This window comes from Chrysemys picta, chromosome 8, assembly GCF_011386835.1.
Source record: "Chrysemys picta bellii isolate R12L10 chromosome 8, ASM1138683v2, whole genome shotgun sequence".
NCBI classification, from domain to species: Eukaryota; Metazoa; Chordata; order Testudines; family Emydidae; genus Chrysemys; species Chrysemys picta.
In genome coordinates, this window is record NC_088798.1 from 64,531,541 (window position 1) to 64,551,435 (window position 19,895).

At 42.8% G+C, this 19,895-nt stretch overlaps 1 protein-coding gene across 10 annotated transcripts in view; it reads left to right on the forward strand.

The window, feature by feature from the left end:
* Positions 1 to 19,895, forward strand: part of DNM3 (dynamin 3) — a 345,189-nt gene that overhangs the window by 292,216 nt on the left and 33,078 nt on the right. The window contains exon 18 of one of the 10 annotated variants that reach the window (XM_065554702.1): positions 4,286 to 4,368. The exons of the other annotated variants lie outside the window; for them this stretch is intronic. Coding sequence (XP_065410774.1) covers positions 4,286 to 4,366 — 81 coding nt within the window. The 3' untranslated portion in view covers positions 4,367 to 4,368. The remainder of the gene's footprint in view (positions 1 to 4,285; positions 4,369 to 19,895) is intronic. 10 annotated transcript variants of the gene reach the window in all.

Sequence of the window (19,895 nt, forward strand, 5' to 3'; positions counted from 1 at the left end):
AGCAGCCCTGGCAGTTCCTTTGCAGGCTCCAGCAGCAGGTGGGATGCATCTGTCTCCTGTGATGGCTCCTGAGCTGCAGGGCCCGCCTTTTGTACTTCTCCTTCCTGCCCCGCCCTTCCTTTTCCGGTGGGGTGGACGTGGCTCTCCTGGTTCAGCCCACCAGGGGGCGTGTTGTGGTCCCTCCCTGTCACTTTTTGAGGAAGGCCATGCCTCCTCACTACAACAGCTGATGCAAATGATCCTGCAATGCGCTTGGTTCCTTAAGGCCCCCGCTGCTGATGACTGAGCAGAAAGAGGGAGATGCTTCCAGACAAACAAACGACACTGGCAGGGAGTCTTAGGGGTTGCACAAGGAAGTTGGGAAGGTTGTGAGGAAGGCAGCAGGAAGTGACGTGTGAGACACTGAATTACATTTCCACTAGTCTTATAGGGAGTACTGTCCAGTTCATTGCTTATTTTGTACTTTCTTTTTTTGACAAAAATGATGGATATCCATCATAAAGAAAGGACAAGGTCATCCCTATTTATTTACAAAGGGAGAATTGTTAAGTAGTGCCACTTAGCCAGGGTGGGGATGGGAATAAGCCAGGACAGTGTGTACCAACAGGCTGACTGTGCATGCCTCAGGAGTGTTGTGAAGCTGACGGTGGGAAGGCTAAAAGCTTTCTGACACCTGGGAACTAGCCTGTTAATCACACCTGGATGTGGCTTATTGCTGTTAGGGTGTGAATCGTTCATCTAAAAATTAATTTTAAAAAAGTCTAAAAATTAGTTTTGGAGGCTATGGTGTGTATCAATTCACTGTGAAAAAGAGTTCCCATAGAAGGCTGAGGAAATAATAGGGAAGTGTTGCTCTGGGGCCAGCTGGGCTGAACTAATTGGCCTGCAGGCCACCTGGCATCTATGTGGATCCCAGGGGATCAGCAGGAAGCCAATGCCATCCATCCTCTCCCAGCAGCACAGCTCCAGTGGACTTGCCCCAGGCAATGGTGCCACTGCCTGGCAGCTGCCCAGGTGAGCTCTTTAAATGGGGATCCCCACTGTGAAGGGGACAGAGAAGGCAGTGGCAAGTTAATACTGTCTGGGATTGTATTAACTTTCCATGCTGGATGAGGCTGGGGGAGATTGCATTCTGCCTCCAAGGAGCCCCCTCTATCCCTAACCCCCTCACTTCCTGACTGTCTAGAGCTGCAGGTCCCCAGACCTGTGAAGTGTCCTGGGGAAGAAGAAGAAATGGGGAAGGGGAGGCTGTCTTTGGGACATCTGACCCCCTTCTTCCTCCCACCACTTCTGAGCAGGGTATATGTGATCATTGCTTGAAGGGTGTTCTCCATGAGGTTGCCAGGGGGCCCCCAGTTTGGCAGACACACTTTGAAAACACTGTCTCTGAAGCCAAAGGGTGTCTGAAAAGTATAGATCTTTGACTCTCTGTGTATAGTCTTAATAAGCAAGACAATACATTCAGAGATTTTGACTTCTAAGTATTTGAGTGTTTAAAAATAGCTGACCCATCCTCATTGTATCACTTCATATATTCTGACATGACCTTGGAGTCTGTTCTCATCCCATTTAACAGGGGAACAGAGTAATCAAGAATCAGTTTAGAAACGCTGTTCCCTCTCAGTCTAAGGCAGAACAAAGCTTTATGGATTTTGTAGATGATAAACAATTAATTGGTTAAAATTAGCAATAAAAAAGAGAGCCCCACCTCTCTTCTCCACTGAGCTTTATACCATAAAGACTTAATGTTTTTCACTCGTGACAGAGGCCTCTGAAAACCTTGAAAGCATATTATGCATGTGTCAGTTTGGCTCAGCAAGTAATACTCTCACCTCTAGGCCAAGAGGCCATGGGTTCAAGTTCCATGCCCAGACTTGGATACATGCCCAGGGCTGCACTGTTTAGACATTCAGTCATTTGGATGAAATGGTAAACCCATGGCCTTTCTGCCCGTTCCTAATGCTTGCCCATGTGGCCATTAACTCTCTGAACAGAGCAGGCGATAACCCTCGTGTTCTGGCCAACTTTCCCTCTCTTGATGAATTACGTTCTAATCCCCAAGGCTGTGTGTGAGCTATTGCTCTATGTATAAAGGGAGTTTGTCTATGCAGTCATTGTGCTGCCAGAACTGAATTCCTTGTTTGTACAGTGCTGGGCAAGAGCTGCAGAAGGAGCGTCTATAAAGTCAAATGAATCTGTTCTTTATTGTACCTTTGCTACTGACCGGTAATGGAAAGAAAGAGTTATCAAAATGTGAAACTGAAAATGTTACAGACCATTAAAAAAAGCTAATTTGTAAATACAGCCTGCTACCAAAGGGCTAGATGAGGGCTGATATAACTTGTGCTAGGGGACCAGCCCTCCTCATAGCAGCATGAAAATCAGGTGATCTTGAGTGCAATGGTGACCTGTGCACCCCTTTTGCAGATAGTGCCCTGCTGCCCACACGCCATTTGCACTGTGTTTCTGCAGGACCTAGGGATGTGGCACCAAGATGAGATATCATGTAACTGTTTCAAGTTGAATGGAGACCAGAGTGCATTAAAATTGAGACCTTCTATGTGGAAACATGCATGTGGCATCGCAATGCCTGTTATGTTCTTGTATACTACCAGGGCATGTGAATTTACAAGGCACCTGCTGTCTCTTAAATACAACTTGTTTACATTTTGCTTTGAAAACAGTGATTTTTTTTTCCATTTTGTACTGGCTGAGAAATAAACTTCTCCCAGTAAGGCAAACACCGTTCTACCTGGATTCTGAAGTGGAAAACAGCACCACAGAGAGAAATCCCCCTTAGGGGCTAGGGCATTAGTCTAAAAGATGAGATGCCTCGATTCATGTCCCTGATCCTTCACAGGCTTGCTGGGTGACCTTGGGCAAGTCAGTTGGCCATTCTGTGCCTCAGGTCCCCATCAGTATAATGGGCACCACAGCACTGCCCTTCCTCTCAGGGGGATTGTGGGGATAAAAGCATGAGATTGTGAGGCACTCAGATACTATGGTGGTAGGGGCCATAGAAGTACCTTAGGTAGACAGCTGTCCAGTTCTTTATTTACTCATAGTCCAGCCTTGGGGTATGATGCTCTCCCCAAGTCCAACCATTTCTGAAGGGCCCAGGCTGCCTTGTGTCTGATTTTTGTGCTTCCCATGGCTTCCTGTAGTCATGCTGTCTTACTTGAGGAAGTTCTGAAGTATGTGAGATTTTAAGATCTCCGCTTTTCTAGGTCCAGCAGAGACTGCCGTACCAAGCTGCACCCAGGACAATATCAGCACTGAGGGGAATGCAAGATGGGTTTCAGGCCTGGAGCAGGATAAAGAGGCGTGGGGTGATGGAGAGCAATAGAAGTCCAGGCTGTGGGATCCTCTGACTGTACTCAGACAAAATAGGTCCAGAGTCAATGTGTCAATTGAGAAAAGGATCTGGTTGGAATTAGAAGGAAAAAGATGAAAGCGGAAGAACATGAGAACTGCCATATGGATCAGAGCAATGATCTGTCTAGGCTCAGTCCCCCTGGCAGTGACCAGCACCAGATACTTTAGGGAGAATATCCCTGTGATGGAGAGTTAGGGCATAACCTTCCCTTACGAGGTGTTTCTTCCTAACCTCAGAAAGTAGTTGGCTTATGCCCTGAAGAATGAGGGTTTAGGCAGCATTAAAATACATAAAGGCTTTAAAGTAGCTGTTGATGGTTCCATTATTGATATAAATGTCTCTCTTGAATCCTGCTGAGCTCAAGACTTCAGTGGTAGCTTGTGGCAGTGAGTTCCATGGGTTAATTATGCATTTCTTATAATATACTTTCTTTTTATCAATTTTAACTTTGGTCGATTCTAAGGCCAGCAGGGACTATTGTGATCATCTAGTCTGACCACTTGTGTAACACAGGCCAGAGAACTGCCCCAAAACAATTCGTAGAGCAGATCTTTTAGAAAAACATCCAGTCTTGATTTTAAAATTATCAGTGATGGAGAATCCGCCACAACCCTTGGCAAATTGTTTCAATGGGTAATTACTCTCATCGTTAAAAATTTACTCCTCATTTCCAGTCTGAATTTGTCAAGCTTCAACTTCCAGCCATTGAATTGTGTTACACATTTCTCTGCTAGATTGAAGAGCCCATTCATAATGCTTGTCTTCATGTAGATACTTTGAGATTATAATGAAGTCACCCCTTAGCCTTCTCTTTGTTAAGCTAAATAGATTGAACTCTGAGTCTATCACTACACGACATATTTCTAACCCTTTAATCATTCTCGTGGCTTTTCTCTGAACCCTCTCCAGTTTATCAACTTCCTTCTTGAATTGTGGACACCAGAACTGGACACAGTATTCCAGCAGCAGTCACACCAGTGCCAAATATAGAGGTAAAATAACTTCTCTTCTCCCTGAATCGAGATTCCCCTGTTTATGCATTCCAGGATCACATTAGCTATTTTGGTCACAGCGTCGCACTGGGAGCTCATTTTCAGCTGATTATTCACCACAGCCCCTAAATCTTTTTCAGTGTCGCTGCTTCCTTGGATAGAGTGCCCCAGAATCCTGTAAGCATGGCCAACATTTTTTGTTTCTAGATGTAGACATTTACATTTAGCCATATTAAAACACACATTGTTTGCTTGTGTCCAGTTTACCAAGTGATCCAGATGGCTCTGAATCAGTGACCTGGCCTCTTCATCATTTACCTCTTCCCCATTTTTGTGTCTGCAAACTTTATCAGTGATTTTTATGTTTTCTTCCAGGCCCTTGATAAAAATGTTAAATAACTTAAGGCCAACAACCAATCTCTGTGGTAGCCCACTGGACACACACACACCTGATTACGATTCCCCATTTACAAATTTTGAGAGCTCTCAGTTAGCCAGTTTTTAATCCATTTGAAGTGTGCCTTGTTAATTTTATATCATTCTAGCTTTTTAATCAAAATGTTGTGCAGCACCAAGTCAAATGCCTTACAGAAGTCTAAGTATATTATATTAACACTATTACCTTTATCAACCAAATTTGCAATTTCATCCAAAAAAGATATCAGTACTTTGATAGGATCTATTCTCCATAAAACCATGTTGGTTTGCATTAATTACATTACCCACCTTTAATTCTTTATTAATTGAGTCTTATAGCAGCCATTCCATTATCTTGCCCTGGGATCAATGTTAGGCTGACAGGCCCATAATTACTGAGGTCATCCTGTTTACGCTTTTTAAAAATTGTCACAACATGAGCTTTCTTCCAGTTTTCTGGAACTTCTCTAGTGTTCCAAGACTTAATGGATCATTAACGTTGATTTTCAGTAATGAGTCAGCTCTTTTAAACTCTTGGATGCAAGTTATCTGGACTGCTGATTTAAAAATGTTTAACTTTAGTAGCTTCTGTTTAACATCGTCCAGAGATACTAGGGGAGTGGAAAGAGTGTTATCACCATATGATGAGACGATATCATTTGTTTTTCCCCAAATACAGAACAGAAATATTTATTGAACGCTTCTGGCTTTTTATTCATTATTATTGATAATTCTTCCATTTCCATCTAGTAATAGACCTGTACCATGGTCAGGATTACTTTTGTTCCTAATGCATTTAAAAATTTTACTCACTGGCCATAGAGTTTTGCTTTGCTTTGTGTTCTTTCTTCCCTTACCAATTTTCTACGATTCCTAACATCTGATTTATATTCATTACTATCAACTTCCCCTTTCTTCCATTTGTTATATTATTTTTTTAATTTTTTATAGCTGCCTTCGCTTCCCTGCTAAACCAGGTCAATTTTTTAATCAGCATGGCCGTCTTTCTTGATTGGGCAATTGTGGCTTTTTGGGCATCTAGTGAGGTGTTCTTAAACGATTCCCAATTATCATTCATATTTTTCTCATTAAATTCTTCCTCCCATTGATTTCACTCATAATTGTTTTCAGCTTTGTGAAATTGGCCCTATTAAACCCAAGTATATATTTTACTGGTTGGGACTTTACTTTGTTTGCACATTATAAATTCATTCATTGCCTTCCACTTTCACTGAATATCCACTTGTGCTTATATTATGATAAACAGGCCACCCAATTTACCTTGTCTATGCCCGTCATTATTTTGTCATGCCCTTTCTTACATCTCCTCTCTAAACTGAATGGTCCTAATCTTTTTTCAGTCTCTCCTCAAACAGAACTCTTTTCATGCGTCTAGAAGAGTGCTTAAAGAAGATCCTGTTTACTTGGTTGAGAAACTTTACAGAAGTGTGTTTTACCCCTAAAAGCTAGAAAACTCTGAGGAAGGTATAGAACTTTGGCTGGATTAAGTGAAGCCCCTTTGGAAGCTTTCTGTTCATCCAGCAGTAGAGATGATCCTAAAAACAGCTGGGAAAATCCTAATGTCAATATCTCCCTTCCTAAACTCTTAAAAGAATTGTGAGGTCAGCTCCTCAGTGTAGATTAGTTAGAAGTTTCAGGCATACAAAAGTGCACTTTTTACAGGGTAACCATGGTAATCCACCATTGCTTCTGCTATCCTGACTGTTCCATCACTCCCAGCAGCAATTGTGCGAAGAGAACTGATATAAAGTCAGTCTTTTCTCCTAAACATTTAGACAAAATAATGGAAGATGCACTCATGATCTAGAAGCCCTCCAGTCCAGTATTGTTATCTTTTCTATCCCCCCACTACCGTTACCATATATTGTAGAATTCTCTCTTGGATTGTCTACAAACTAACTGGCTTTTGCTCCCTTCACTAAAGCTGCTCTCACCAATGACCTACGCTTGACTAAAGCTTTTCTTGATCCTTACCTTCCATAATCTACATGTTGGCCTCTGACACAGTTGTTCACCCCTCCCCCAGGGGGGATCATGGTTTGGGGTTCTACATCTATATCCAGTCTCTTCTTAGGTGGTTCCTCCTTTCTCTTGGGGTCTATAGTGCACCTCAAGGCTCTTTCCTTCCTCTACATCTTATCTCTGGTTCACCTCACCCACTCCATTGCAATTATCTGTATGCCAATGACTCACAAAACTACCTCTGCACATTTGACTTCATCTCATCTTGATGCCTTCCTGTCTTGTTTCAAACTCAGCATGTTGAAATTAAATTAATCTTTACTCCCAAAATTTCTTCTCTTCCTTCATTCTCCACTGCTTTTGGAAAAATTGAATGTACAGCAAGATATAAAGTGATGAACATCAACATAAGAGCCCAGGTGTCTTTGACACTACTATCCTATCCATCACCAAAACTCACAACCTTGATATCATATTAGACTCATCTCCTTTTCCTCACTCATCTGGGCTATTGCAAAATCTTGCTTTTACTTTCTCAATGTCTCAAAAATCCACCCCTTCCTTTGTGACTATAAATTATAATTAGTTATTTACAGGAGCACCAGTTATGTGCTAGCATTGCTCTGTCACTTCTGCTGCTTTGCCTTTCAGAAAGGGAAGATATGTGATTCCAGTCCTTTCTCCTTGAGTGCTTCAGCTATCAACCCAGTGAGACACTTATCTCCCCCTTTTCAGCCAGACCCAAGCCACAGAACTTATGTTTTATGAGAACAAATCAGAGACAGTTCCTAGTTTGGGAAAGAATGGTCCAGTGGTTGGGATGCTAGTCTGGGTCTGGAGAGGCCCAGGTTCAGTTCCCTGCTCCATCACAAACTTCTTGTATGACCTTGGTCAAGTCACTTTGTGCCTCTGCTCCTCATCCATACAAGGGGATCATAGCACTTCCCACTCTCAGATACAACAGGAATGGGAACCATCCAAGTTTCCAAGGTAGATAATTTTGTGCCTAAAGTAGTATCCATTTTTATTTGGAGCAGAAATTTTCTTCTTGTAGAAAGACATTTGATATTCCCTTGATGTCAGTGATTACTTAAATATTGCTTATTTAGCATCATCGTCTTAGTATTTTCATTTCTACAGAGGCTGCATTTGGCCATCAAGTTCTCAGAAATATAATAATAACAAACTACGGTAAGTCTGTTGGTAACCTTCCATTTATTGGATCCGTTTATCACCCTCTCTGATCTAGTATAGCCACTCGGAACCCATTGGTTTGGGTCGAGAGTAGTCTGGTTCCTGGGACAAAAGTTCTACCTGGTAATTCAGATTTTGAATTTTGGCACCACCAGTCCAGAGCCCTCTGTATTGAGTGGATGTCAGTCTTTTCCACCATGTATTAATTAGCAATATTTGTTGATTTGCAATAAAGATGTCAGTACTTTCAAGATTCAACCATTCTCCTTGTCTTTGATTATTTTGTTGTTCTACTGTATTAATATTATCGCTTGACTTTTTGCTTGCTTAAGCTGAGGAAACTCTTGAATAGGGATGGATAAATCAGTGATGTCACATCAGGAGAGGAGTTTCTGCCAAATGTCTTGGGCCATTGGCACATCTGCCTGATTGGTTGGCTCAGTGGCAAATGCATTAATTTGAATCCTACAACCTGAATTAGCAAGTGAAATGTTTGGGCAAGATCCTACTGTCTGGCTAAGCTGTGTTTGGAGCAAGAGTAGTGTGTGGGAAAGATGGCTTTATCTATGTGGCATTGGTTCTCTTCCATATTTCCACTTTCTAAATAACATTAAAAGAAGCTAAAATAGATTAAATGCTTTCCTAGTATTAATTTTCTGCATAAGTAATTGCTGTAGTTGCCACAAGGATGCTATACAGTGTGATTGGGACCAGGAGTAGGGGTGAGTCCATCCTGTCATGATTTGGATGGAGGGTGTGGGAGGAATGTTGGTCCATCCTGTCATGACTGGGAGTGGGGGTTGGGATGGGTTGGGGATGGTCCTTCTAGGATGAGAGGTGGGTTGGTCTGTCCAGTTGTGACTGGTGGGGGTGGGATGAAGAAAGGTGAATCTAGTCATGAGTGAGTGGGGGAAGTGTCCACAGGACAACCTCTCTGTTAAGATGTGATCCATGCTGTTTGAGGATTCTTCCCATAGAGCCTTGATTTAGTAAACCAAGTACAAGGCAAAGGAAATAGTGCTGCTCTGGAGCACAGTGCTCCTACTGTGTAGGATCAGTGGTGGATGCTATTAAAATGCCATCTTCCTCTTCTTTCTTCTTTCCTTCCTCCCCCCTTCCCCATCTGCTGTCAGCCTGACAGAGTAATATGTATAATAACGTATGACTGTGTTCCTTGGCATCACAATTTCCCTTTAGGGGCTTTAGACTTGAGAATGGGAGGTTTTAAATCTTGCTGATTCGTGCTGTTCCAATAAGAACATGTGTGAGTAGAAGAACAATGCCAGCTAAAAACAAAAATGGTAAGTGAGAAAGCCTTGCTGCTCAGTCAGGTGTTACAGAGGCCAGTGGAAAAATCAAACCTCTGAGAAGTAGGAAATTGCTTTGTTTAGAGCAGGAAAGGTCAACGGGAGTAAATTGGAAAGTGCTCTCTTTATGTTCCGCCCCTTAGGATTTGAGCAAAGTTAGAGGGGTTTATTTACTGATTATCCAGACTATACAACTGGCAATAAGATTGAGTGAGGAATTTTGAAAAATTGCCAACATTTCGTATTTCCATAGATTACTATGAAGATTATTTGCACTGATGGGCTGAGCCTGGTAGGGAGCACAGAGACCTGGTACTTCTCATGATGGGGAGGTTAAGCTAAATTAAAAATCCCTCCCTTGTTCTGGCAGCTGAATTCCTGCTCTGCTTCTTGTAGAGGAAACTTCAAGGCTGCCTCAGTGCTTATCAGAGAAAAAACTCCAGGAGACTTGTTTAGATGTAATTAATTCTAAAGAAAAAGTGTGCAGTTGTAGGTGGTATGTTACATGAGATCAAGTAAAAACAAAGGGCTAGATTCTATAATTTATACAAGGCCTGCATAGGGGGGCTGTGCAGTGCCCCATGGCCGGGCTGCACCAGCCCCAGAGGCACGTCTTCCCCAGAACACAGAGGGACTGTGATTGCTGCCCCATCTCCTTCTGGGCTCCCTTGGAGTAGCTTTCATCCCCAGAGGAAGCAATCCTCACAGGCAAGGAGAAAAGGCTCTTTGAGTCATCTTTCGCAGTTGAACCCAAAATGGAATATGAGAACTTGCATGGCTCGGGCTTTGTGGTAGGATAGTGTGCTGTTCCGTTCGAACTCAGGCTGGTAGGGACTGAAAGTTCTAATCACCTCCTCTGAGGGCTGTTCAAGGGACTATAGGATAGGAACTTGGACCATGACTTTGGGTGCCTAAATTCTTGGGCACCTGACTCAAGATTCCTTTAAAGGGTCTGGTTTTTTGAAAGGGCTAAGCGCTCATCCTCTGAAACTCTGGCTTGTTTACGGTGTTAAAAGTTAGGCACTAAAATCACTAATCACTTCTGAAAATCTTAGCTGTGATGATTTCTGAGTCCACTTCCCAAGAGTCCCACCATCACCGCAATTAGCACATATTTACAATCTTATTGGCTGAATTAATAGAGTCCCTGTCACCTGAACTCTCCCCTTACCTTTAGAGTGAGAGTATTTAACCATTTAACCAAGGATCATAGTGGAGTCTCCATCACTGACAATTTTTAAATCGAGATTGGGTGTTTTTCTACCAGATCTGCTCTAGGAATTATTGTAGGGAACAAGGGAAGGTCTCTGGCCTGGGTTATACAGGAGGTCAGGCTAGATGATCACAGTGGTTCTGTCTGGCCTTGGACTCCATGAATCTGGGAGTGGTTCCTTCAGGTCAAGGAAGAGGTGCTTTGGTCAGCGTGAGGTAACTTTTGCTAGCCACTGCCTGTGTTGTGCCTTAGGGTGCTTGAACAGAGGACTTTTCTATTTGGTACCTTTCACCAGCACTAAATTCACACAATGGAATGGTTTTTAGAAAGACAAGCTTTTGAGAACCACATGCTGCCAGAGTCCATGGAAATGGAAGAAAATACAGTAGAGATTAATGGCCAGGTGTTAATTCGATCCATATGGTCCACAACCTGCATTACAGATGACTGTTTGAGCCTCCCCCTTTCTTCTTTCATTTTCTTCGATTTCTAGCGTAAACCTCAAGACTTGCTCTTTTTGTTCTTGAGGGAAATGCACAGTGCATCGAGCATTTAACCATAAAATAGCAGGCTGAGGGCTGTACCTCTTGCTATTCCCCTTTTTCAAGAAAATGGTTCAGCTCCCTCAATAAATAATTTCCACTATTTGCTTCTGTTGTCTTTGGCAATGTTTTCCATCCACTAGCCAGCCATTGTGAAGTAAGATTCTGTCGTAACATCTTCTAGGCTACTTACCTCATATTCAAATCTTTATTGTCTTGACATGTATTCATTAATATCACAGCATTATTTAAAACATCCCAAGATTACATTGACCTTGTTCTACATTGCTCTAAAGATAACAAATTTAAATTTTATTAGAGAATATTTAGAAAAAAATAAATGATACAGAAAATTTGAAGCGTTAGTTATTGGTCATTGGGGGTAACATACAGAGTATAGGGGTATGTTGGTGTTTTGGGGCTGGGCAGCACACATAGTATATACAGACTGCAATGTCCCCAATGAGGGGTGGGTAACCGGTGGGCGGGATCAGGAAACAGTCGATAAGCGGTGAGGGTCTAACACCCATACGGGAAGTAGAGACAGTCATGGGTATAAGTAAGTGGGCTGGGTAATGGGGATGGGATAACCCTCATGTGGCAGGATTCAACTAGGTTTGGTGGGTTTAGGGCTCAGGGGATAGGGTCCAGCAAGGGGTGTGTGTGGGTGCACGAGGTCTCCCCGGCTCACTCTCGGTATTGGCGGTGGCCGGTGATGTGCTCGATGTAGATGTCCCGGGACCAACGGACACTCATGCTATCCAACACCCTAGATTGCATTCCTAGCCTGTGTCTAGAAATTAGGGGCACTTCATGCTTTAGTAATAAATTATAAATTAATGGAGATATCCTATCTCCTAGAACTGGAAGGGACCTTGAAAGGTCATCGAGTCCAGCCCCTGCCTTCACTAGCAGGACCAAGTATTGATTTTGCCCCAGATCCCTAAGTGGCCCCCACAAGGATTGAACTCACAACCCTGGGTTTAGCAGGCCAATGCTCAAACCACTGAGCTATCCCTCCCCGTATGACAAGCGGATTCTTTGACTGAAAAGTTTTTCAGATTCCAAAATAAATGTGTTTACTAAATGACTGTGCTGTCTTCATTATGCCAGGCTGTCTTTGTTTTTGCCTGTCCAGCAATCTATTTTGAAAGCATGAAGTAGCTATTGGCCCTGAATCAAAAATTTGCATTGCAGGGTACATAACAATCGTTCATGTGGGGATATTTTATAAGTGGTAGTGAACATGGAAAACACTGCACAAACTTCTTGTGATGAGGGAGCTTGCTCCTCACAGAAGTATTGTATTGATGTTACCCTTTCCTGGATTTCATTTTCTACTGGATTTTTTAATAGAAGAAAATACATGTTACTGTGATGTTATGAGTCTTGAAAAATATGTACGATTTGATTCCACTCACAGCGTTGGCAGCTCTCACAATTTTATCACATCTCATGTTTGTTGTTTTTCTCAGAGGCCCTGTTCCTGAACTCAGGTGCTACATAAGACTCACTTTTTTTTTTTTTTTTTTTTTAATGAAAGCTAAATTCATAGCCCCCATCAGTGTGGAATAAAGCTTGAAAATATGTACCGAGTTCACCCTAAAAGGCTCAAAAACCAGAAGGCAAATAAAAAATTCCAAATGTATTGTTTATTAAAAATCTCATGATTAAGCCAGTCCCGTGACTTTTGAGGGCCTGGTTTATGAATTTTGAATGCTTCTGGTCTGCAGTGCTGCACAAATAACCTGGGTTGAGTTTTCATATGCAGTGCAAGATCTTAGATAATGATCCTCACTTCACAGTGTCTGTAACCTGAGAGAAGAATCCAGTTGCAGAATTGGATTGTGATTGGTTAAATCACTTTGGGTTAGATTATGTCTGGCCCTTATGTGGCTATGCAGTGAAAGAGGAAGACAACCTGTGTAAGGGCCAACTAGAATTGCAGTTTCCGTACTTAAGGGAGTGCAGGGCTGCTACAGAGACCATGGGAGTTAAAGATCAGAACGGCCATACTGGGTCAGACCAAAGATCCATTTAGCCCAGTATCTTGTCTTCGGACAGTGGCCAATGCCAGGTGCCCCACAGGGAATGAACAAAACAGGTAATCATCAAGTGATCGATCCCCTGTCGCCCATTCCCAGCTTCTGGCAAACAGAGGCTAGGGACACCATCCCTGCCCATCCTGGCTAATAGCCATTGTTGAACCTATCCTCCATGAATTTATCTAGTTCTTTTTTAAACCCTGTTATAATCTTGACCTTCACAACATCCTCTGGCAGAGAGTTCCACAGGTAGACTGTGCATTGTGTGAAAAAATACTCCCTTTTGTTTGTTTTAAACCTGCTGCCTATTAATTTCATTTGGTGGCCCCTTGTTCTTGTGTAATAAGTAGGAGTAAATAACACTTCCTTATTTACTTCCTCCACACCAGTCATGATTTTATAGACCTCAATCATATCCCCAAAGTCATCTCTTTTCCAAGCTGAAAAGTCCCAATCTTATTAATCTCTTCTCATATGGCAGCCGTTCAATACCCCTAATCATTTTTGTTGCCCTTTTCTGGATCTTTTCCAATTCCAATATATCTTTTTGAGATGGGGCGACCACATCTGCTCGCAGTATTCAAAATGTGGGGTACCATAGGTATATATAGAGACAATATGATATTTTCTGTCTTATTATCTATCCCTTTCTTAATAATTCCCAATATTCTGCTTGCTTTTTGACTGCCGCTGCACATTGAGTGGATGTTTTCAGAGAACTATCCACAATGACTCCAAGATCTCTTTCTTGAGTGGTAACAGCTAATTTAGACCCCATCATTTTATATGTATAGTTGGGATTATGTTTTCCAGTGTGCATTATTTTGGATTCATCAACATTGAATTTCATCTGCCATTTTGTTGCCCAGTCACCCAATTTTGTGAGATCCTTTTGTAGCTCTTTGCAGTGGATGAGAGTGGCAGGATCTTTATCTGAGGCTACGTCTACACTACAGGGGGGATCGATTTCAGATACGCAAATTCTGCTACGGGAATAGCGTAGCTGAATTCGATGTATCTGATCCGACTTACCCCGCTGTGAGGATGGCGGCAAATCGACCAGCGCGGCTCCCCCGTCGACGGCGCTTACTCCTACCTGGGCTGGAGGAGTACGCGCATCAATTCAGGGATCGATTATCGCGTCCCGACGAGACGCAATAAATCGATCCCCAAGAGATCAATTTCTCCCCGCTGATCCGGGCGGGTAGTGAAGACAAGCCCTGAGAGGAAAGGGTGCAGTTTCCTGACTAGCCAGATGCGGGAGAGAAGGTAGTCTCTGTCATGCTTGGTTCATTGACAATACAAGAAAACTAGTGTATTGTCACCTACTAGAACTAGAGCTTTCTTCCAATGACCAATTCTTGCTGTGAAACTCCATTGCATGGTTAGAGCAGCCCTTTTGGCACAACACTCTATTATGCATCTTTAAGAATATATTAGCCAAATTATACATATAGCCCAAAAATGTAACAAGAGAAAGGATTCCAAGAAGCAATTGTAAAGGCTTTTAAGAGTGGCAGGGAACTTACACAAACACAGCATACTTCATTTGTCTAGCCAAGAAAAATTCCAGTTGAACACAAATAAAAGTAGACAAATAGATAATTTCAACCTTAAAGCATAACTACAGTGTTCAGTGTGTTGTCACTTCTTTGTTATTGGCCTTTGTATAAACCCCTCTATACATATCTGCCCCATGACATACTGCCGCAGTCGAGATTTATGGAGGTGTTCAAACTGAATCCCGTACTATAAAAGATGGGGAGCTAGTGGCTGGATATTTTTTGTGAGGACTTTCCTTTGGAATGTTCCAGCTAGCCAGAATCTACTGACCTTCAGGATATGATGCAAAGACATCTTGGGAGAGCTGCTGAAGAACTGAATAGAGCTGGGGGCAGTATTTGTGTGTAATGGAGAAATTAGTTTATTTTTTTGTGACTGGTTGATCACTATAGGGCTGCTGTTTCTTTCTCTGATCTATTGCATTTATCAATACATATCACAGGCAACTGCGGTGTTCTGATAGGGCCTCTTGATATTGCTATTTTATAAATCTAAAGAGTAAATATGTATTGCTGCAACAAGATTCTGAAGAGGTTCCTAAGTGTCACCCTTAATCGAGAAGCACAGTTTTATATTCATTCACACAATACCTCTCAGATTGGCCATATCGTCTGTAACAGTTTTGTGTTTGGTGGGATGCAGTGCACTCCACTTATTGTCAGTTCGAGAACCACCTGATTCCTCAACAGTTGTCATCTGAATTTATGTTTTAATGTTCTCCTGACTCTATATGGACCAAATTCTTTGCTGAGGTAACTCCATTGACTACCATAGAGTTTACCTCTGCAGAGAATTTGGACCTTCTGTCTTATATATGAACTCATCTGAAGACATTATAGGTCAAAACAGTGCTCAGAGTAAAAAGAGACATGCTTTTAGCTGAGTTATGCATTTGCACTTATTCAAAGTGGGATTACATGTTGCTCAGTGGGAACAGATTGGGACTGCTTGACTGTTCTGCACCAAAGCAGACTTAACAGATTTCAGTGATATGCATGTAAGTGCTGTGGACTGTAAATAATTGCAGTGATTAAATCTTGTATTGCATTCTGCTTGTGCTGAATGCAGTCCAAATGAGAAATGTATATAGACAAATAAGAGTCATGCTTGATATGATGTAGCCATCAAAAGGGACTCCAGTTATAGACAAGTGGGAGCAGTCTGGTGAAGCAGGGAAAAATACCTTATCCAACCTAATCCTTTATTTTTGGCTTGAATTTTAATTTTGATTCCATAGCCCATCCTCTGTGCTGTTATGATTTGGGAGTTTTTAAAATCCATTCTGTCTCTTACTTGAGATGGATGTGCTACTATATTTCACCACAAGCTTTACTAACCCTTCTAAACAATACTTGATATCTTGGAATATGTCCCTCAAGAAGATCCTTCTTACTTTATACCAATATTCCACATGAGGATGGACTACAAGCTGTCAGGAACAGTATCCCTGATGAGGCCACAGCAAGCCTGGTGGCTGAGCTTTGTGACTTTGTCCTCACCCACAACCACTTCAGATTTGGGGACAACTTATACCTTCAAGTCAGTGGCACTGCTATGGGTACCCGCATGGCCCCACAGTATGCCAACATTTTTATGGCTGACTTAGAACAACGCTTCCTCAGCTCTCGTCCCCTAGTGCCCCTCCTCTACTTGCGCTACATTGATGACATCTTCATCATATGGACCCACGGAAAGGAGGCCCTTGAAGAATTCCACCTGGACTTCAACAATTTCCACCCCACCATCAACCTCAGCCTGGACCAGTCCACACAAGAGATCCACTTCCTGGACACTACAGTACAAATAAGTGATGGTCACATAAACACCACCCTATACCGAAAACCTACTGACCGCTATACGTACCTACATGCCTCCAGCTTCCATCCAAGACACATCACACGATCCATTGTCTACAGCCAAGCCCTAAGATACAACCGAATTTGCTCCAACCCCTCAGACAGAGACAAACACCTACAAGATCTTTATCAAGCATTCGTAAAACTACAATACCCACCTGGGGAAGTGAGGAAACAGATTGACAGAGCAAGACGGGTACCCAGAAATCACCTACTACAGGACAGGCCCAACAAGGACAATAATAGAACACCACTGGCCATCACATACAGCCCCCAGCTAAAACCTCTCCAGCGCATTATCCACGATCTACAACCTATCCTGGAAAATGATCCCTCACTCTCACAGACCTTGGGAGGCAGGCCAGTCCTCGCTTACAGACAACCCCCCAACCTGAAGCAAATACTCACCAGCAACTACACACCACACCACAGAAACACCAACCCAGGAACCTATCCCTGTAGCAAACCTCGCTGCCTACTCTGTCCCCATATCTACTCTGGCAACAGCATCAGAGGACCCAACCACATCAGCCACACCATCAGGGGCTCATTCACCTGCACATCCACTAATGTCATATATGCCATCATGTGCCAGCAATGCCCCTCTGCCATGTACATTGGCCAAACCGGACAGTCCCTCCGCAAAAGAATAAATGGACACAAATCAGACATCAGGAATGGTAACATACACAAGCCAGTAAGTGAACACTTCAATCTCCCTGGTCATTCTATTACAGATTTAAAAGTCACTATCATTGAACAAAAATACTTCAGAAACAGACTTCAAAGAGAAACAGCAGAACTAAAATTCATTTGCAAATTCAACACCATTAATCTGGGCTTGAATAGGGACTGGGAGTGGCTGGCTCACTATAGAAGCAGCTTTTCCTCTCCTGGAATTGACACCTCCTCATCTGTTATTGGGAGTGGACTACATCCACCCTGATTGAATTGGCCCTGTCAACACTGGTTCTCCACCTGTGAAGTAACTCCATGTGTCAGTATATAATGCCTGCATCTGTAACTTTCACTCTATGCATCCGAAGAAGTGAGGTTTTAACTCACGAAAGCTTATGCCCAAATAAATCTGTTAGTCTTTAAGGTGCCACCAGACTCCTTGTTGTTTTTGTAGATACAGACTAACACGGCTACCCCCTGATACTTCTTACTATTATCAGTTAGTGCTGTTCCACCAGCCAATTCTTGCTCTCTACTTATCCAGCATTTGAAAGCTCTATTATTTAGTCATAGCCAATGTTCCCTGCTGGTACTGGTATATTGTAAAATGGAGGCAGCTGCTTGCCTGATGGAATGTTTCAGATTTTTTGGTAGGGATTTTCATTTGTAAACAAAAAAAAAATCAAATTTATAGTTAGACGACTCTTTTCTGACAAAAATATAGAAACAGTATCTCAGTAATTCTCATCCAGTAACTTAGTAATGAGATCTACCACAGCCATCAGTGTATTTTATAATATTACAAAGTATTACTTTGCTTTAAATTAATTTAATTAGATTCGGCTATTTCCCCTGCAATCCAAATGCTTCTATTTTGCCTTCTGCCATCCTTTTTAATAGAATGTTCTGTTTGATAGAAGAAAGTACTTTATTGTTTGAGAAACTCTTTGAATTAAATAACTAGACAAATTCTCCTTTTTGGAACTGAAATCCTACAATGTTATACGAGACATTTTTATGCATGTTTGCAGCTGCCTGACGTGATAAAATCATGGCAGAGATGATATTGTTCACCCTGTGTGGTCAATGCAGGGTTGTTCTCAACAATGTATTTTTCAGTACTTTGTCCAGGTTTGCTTTAAATATTCAATGTTATGGAACTTTTTAATGGGAAACTAGTTCACAGCCTTATAAATCTTACTGTAAGGAAGATTATCCTGATGTTCAGCTGAACTCTTCCTTTTCTGAACTGTATTCCATTACTTGTACCACACAGAATAATTTCTCTTACTCCAGAGTGTTTCCAACCTTCCAGAAGATAAATGTCTCCTCTCCCTAGTTGTCATGTAAACATGCACATATATGGTAAAATCCTGTTGCCATTGAAATCAATGGCAAAGCTCCCATTGACTTCAGTGGGACCATGATTTCACCGATAGTTTTTAATTCTTCCTTCATGTGTCACTGTTATCAGCCCCTGAATCCTTTTAGCTGCTCTTCTCCAAACTTCCTGATACAGAGGATGTCTGAATCCACTATTTCAAGTGTGGGTGCATTAGTAAGACTAAATCATATTATTCATTTCATTAGCAGCTTTCATCCAAGCATCTTATGAACATTAATCAATTAAGACTCCCCACCCTTTTGTAAAGTACATAAGTAGTAGTATCTTCCTACAACTGAGGGGACAGTGGAGTAGGGAAGGATTGTCACCTCTGCTCGGTGGCATGATGAATGTGTGATTGAAGTGTAATATCCCTCTGGCTGCCATGTTACCTTTCAAAGTATCTGCTCTCACTGCTAAGGCTTTAAGGTTTTCCCCACTGTTGAATAGCTGCATATAATGGGGCGATGACTCACCCGGCGGTGCCTCATGATGGTCATCCAGGGAATTAGCTCTTTTCATTCAGGAGCGCCCCCTGCAGGCCAGTGTCCTGCTTGCTGCTGGCTCAGGTGTCCTTCCCAGACCCCGGTGCCCCTTACCTCAGGGTTCCACCCCGTGCAGTACTCCGCAGTCTCGCTGGGTCTCTCCTCCCTGGGGAACCCCCAACCCCCTATCCCCACCTCACCTCAGTCTTGACTACTGCCAGTCACCATCTAGACCCCGCTCACTGGGGCGGACTGCAGTATAATTGCCACTCATCATCGGCAAGGAGGGTTTGGACCAGCTGCCTCTGCCTACCCTTGGGCTGTCCCTCTGCAACCCCAGTACCCTTCTTGGCCCTTTGCAGCCTGGAGGTTTTCCAGGCCAGACCTCCCCAGCTCCTCTGTCCTTTCCCCAGCCCTGCTCCACTTTAGGTACCCTGCTCAGCTGCCAGGCCCATTCCTCTCAGCATCTAGAGAGAGTCTCTGCCTGAGCTCCAGCCTAGCAGCCCCTTTATAGGGCCAGCTGCGGCCTGATCGGGGCGTGGCCCAGCTGCGGCTGCTTACCCAATCAGCCCAGGCTTACTGGTTTCCCACCACAGCGCTCTCACAGGACTGTTTTAAGCCCTTCAGGGCAGGAGTGGGGTTACTGCCCCGCTACACTGCACTTTGAGTTATTTTCTCCCAGATGTACTAGTTTTCATTTTTCCAAGATGAATCTCGTTCTCTTAGCCCTGTGGTTTTCAACATTTTTTCATTTGCGGACTCCTAAACATTTTTTAATGGAGGTGCGGACCCCTTTGGAAATCTTAGACATAGTCTGCGGACCCCAGGTTGAAAACCACTGTCTTAGCCTATTTCTCTGC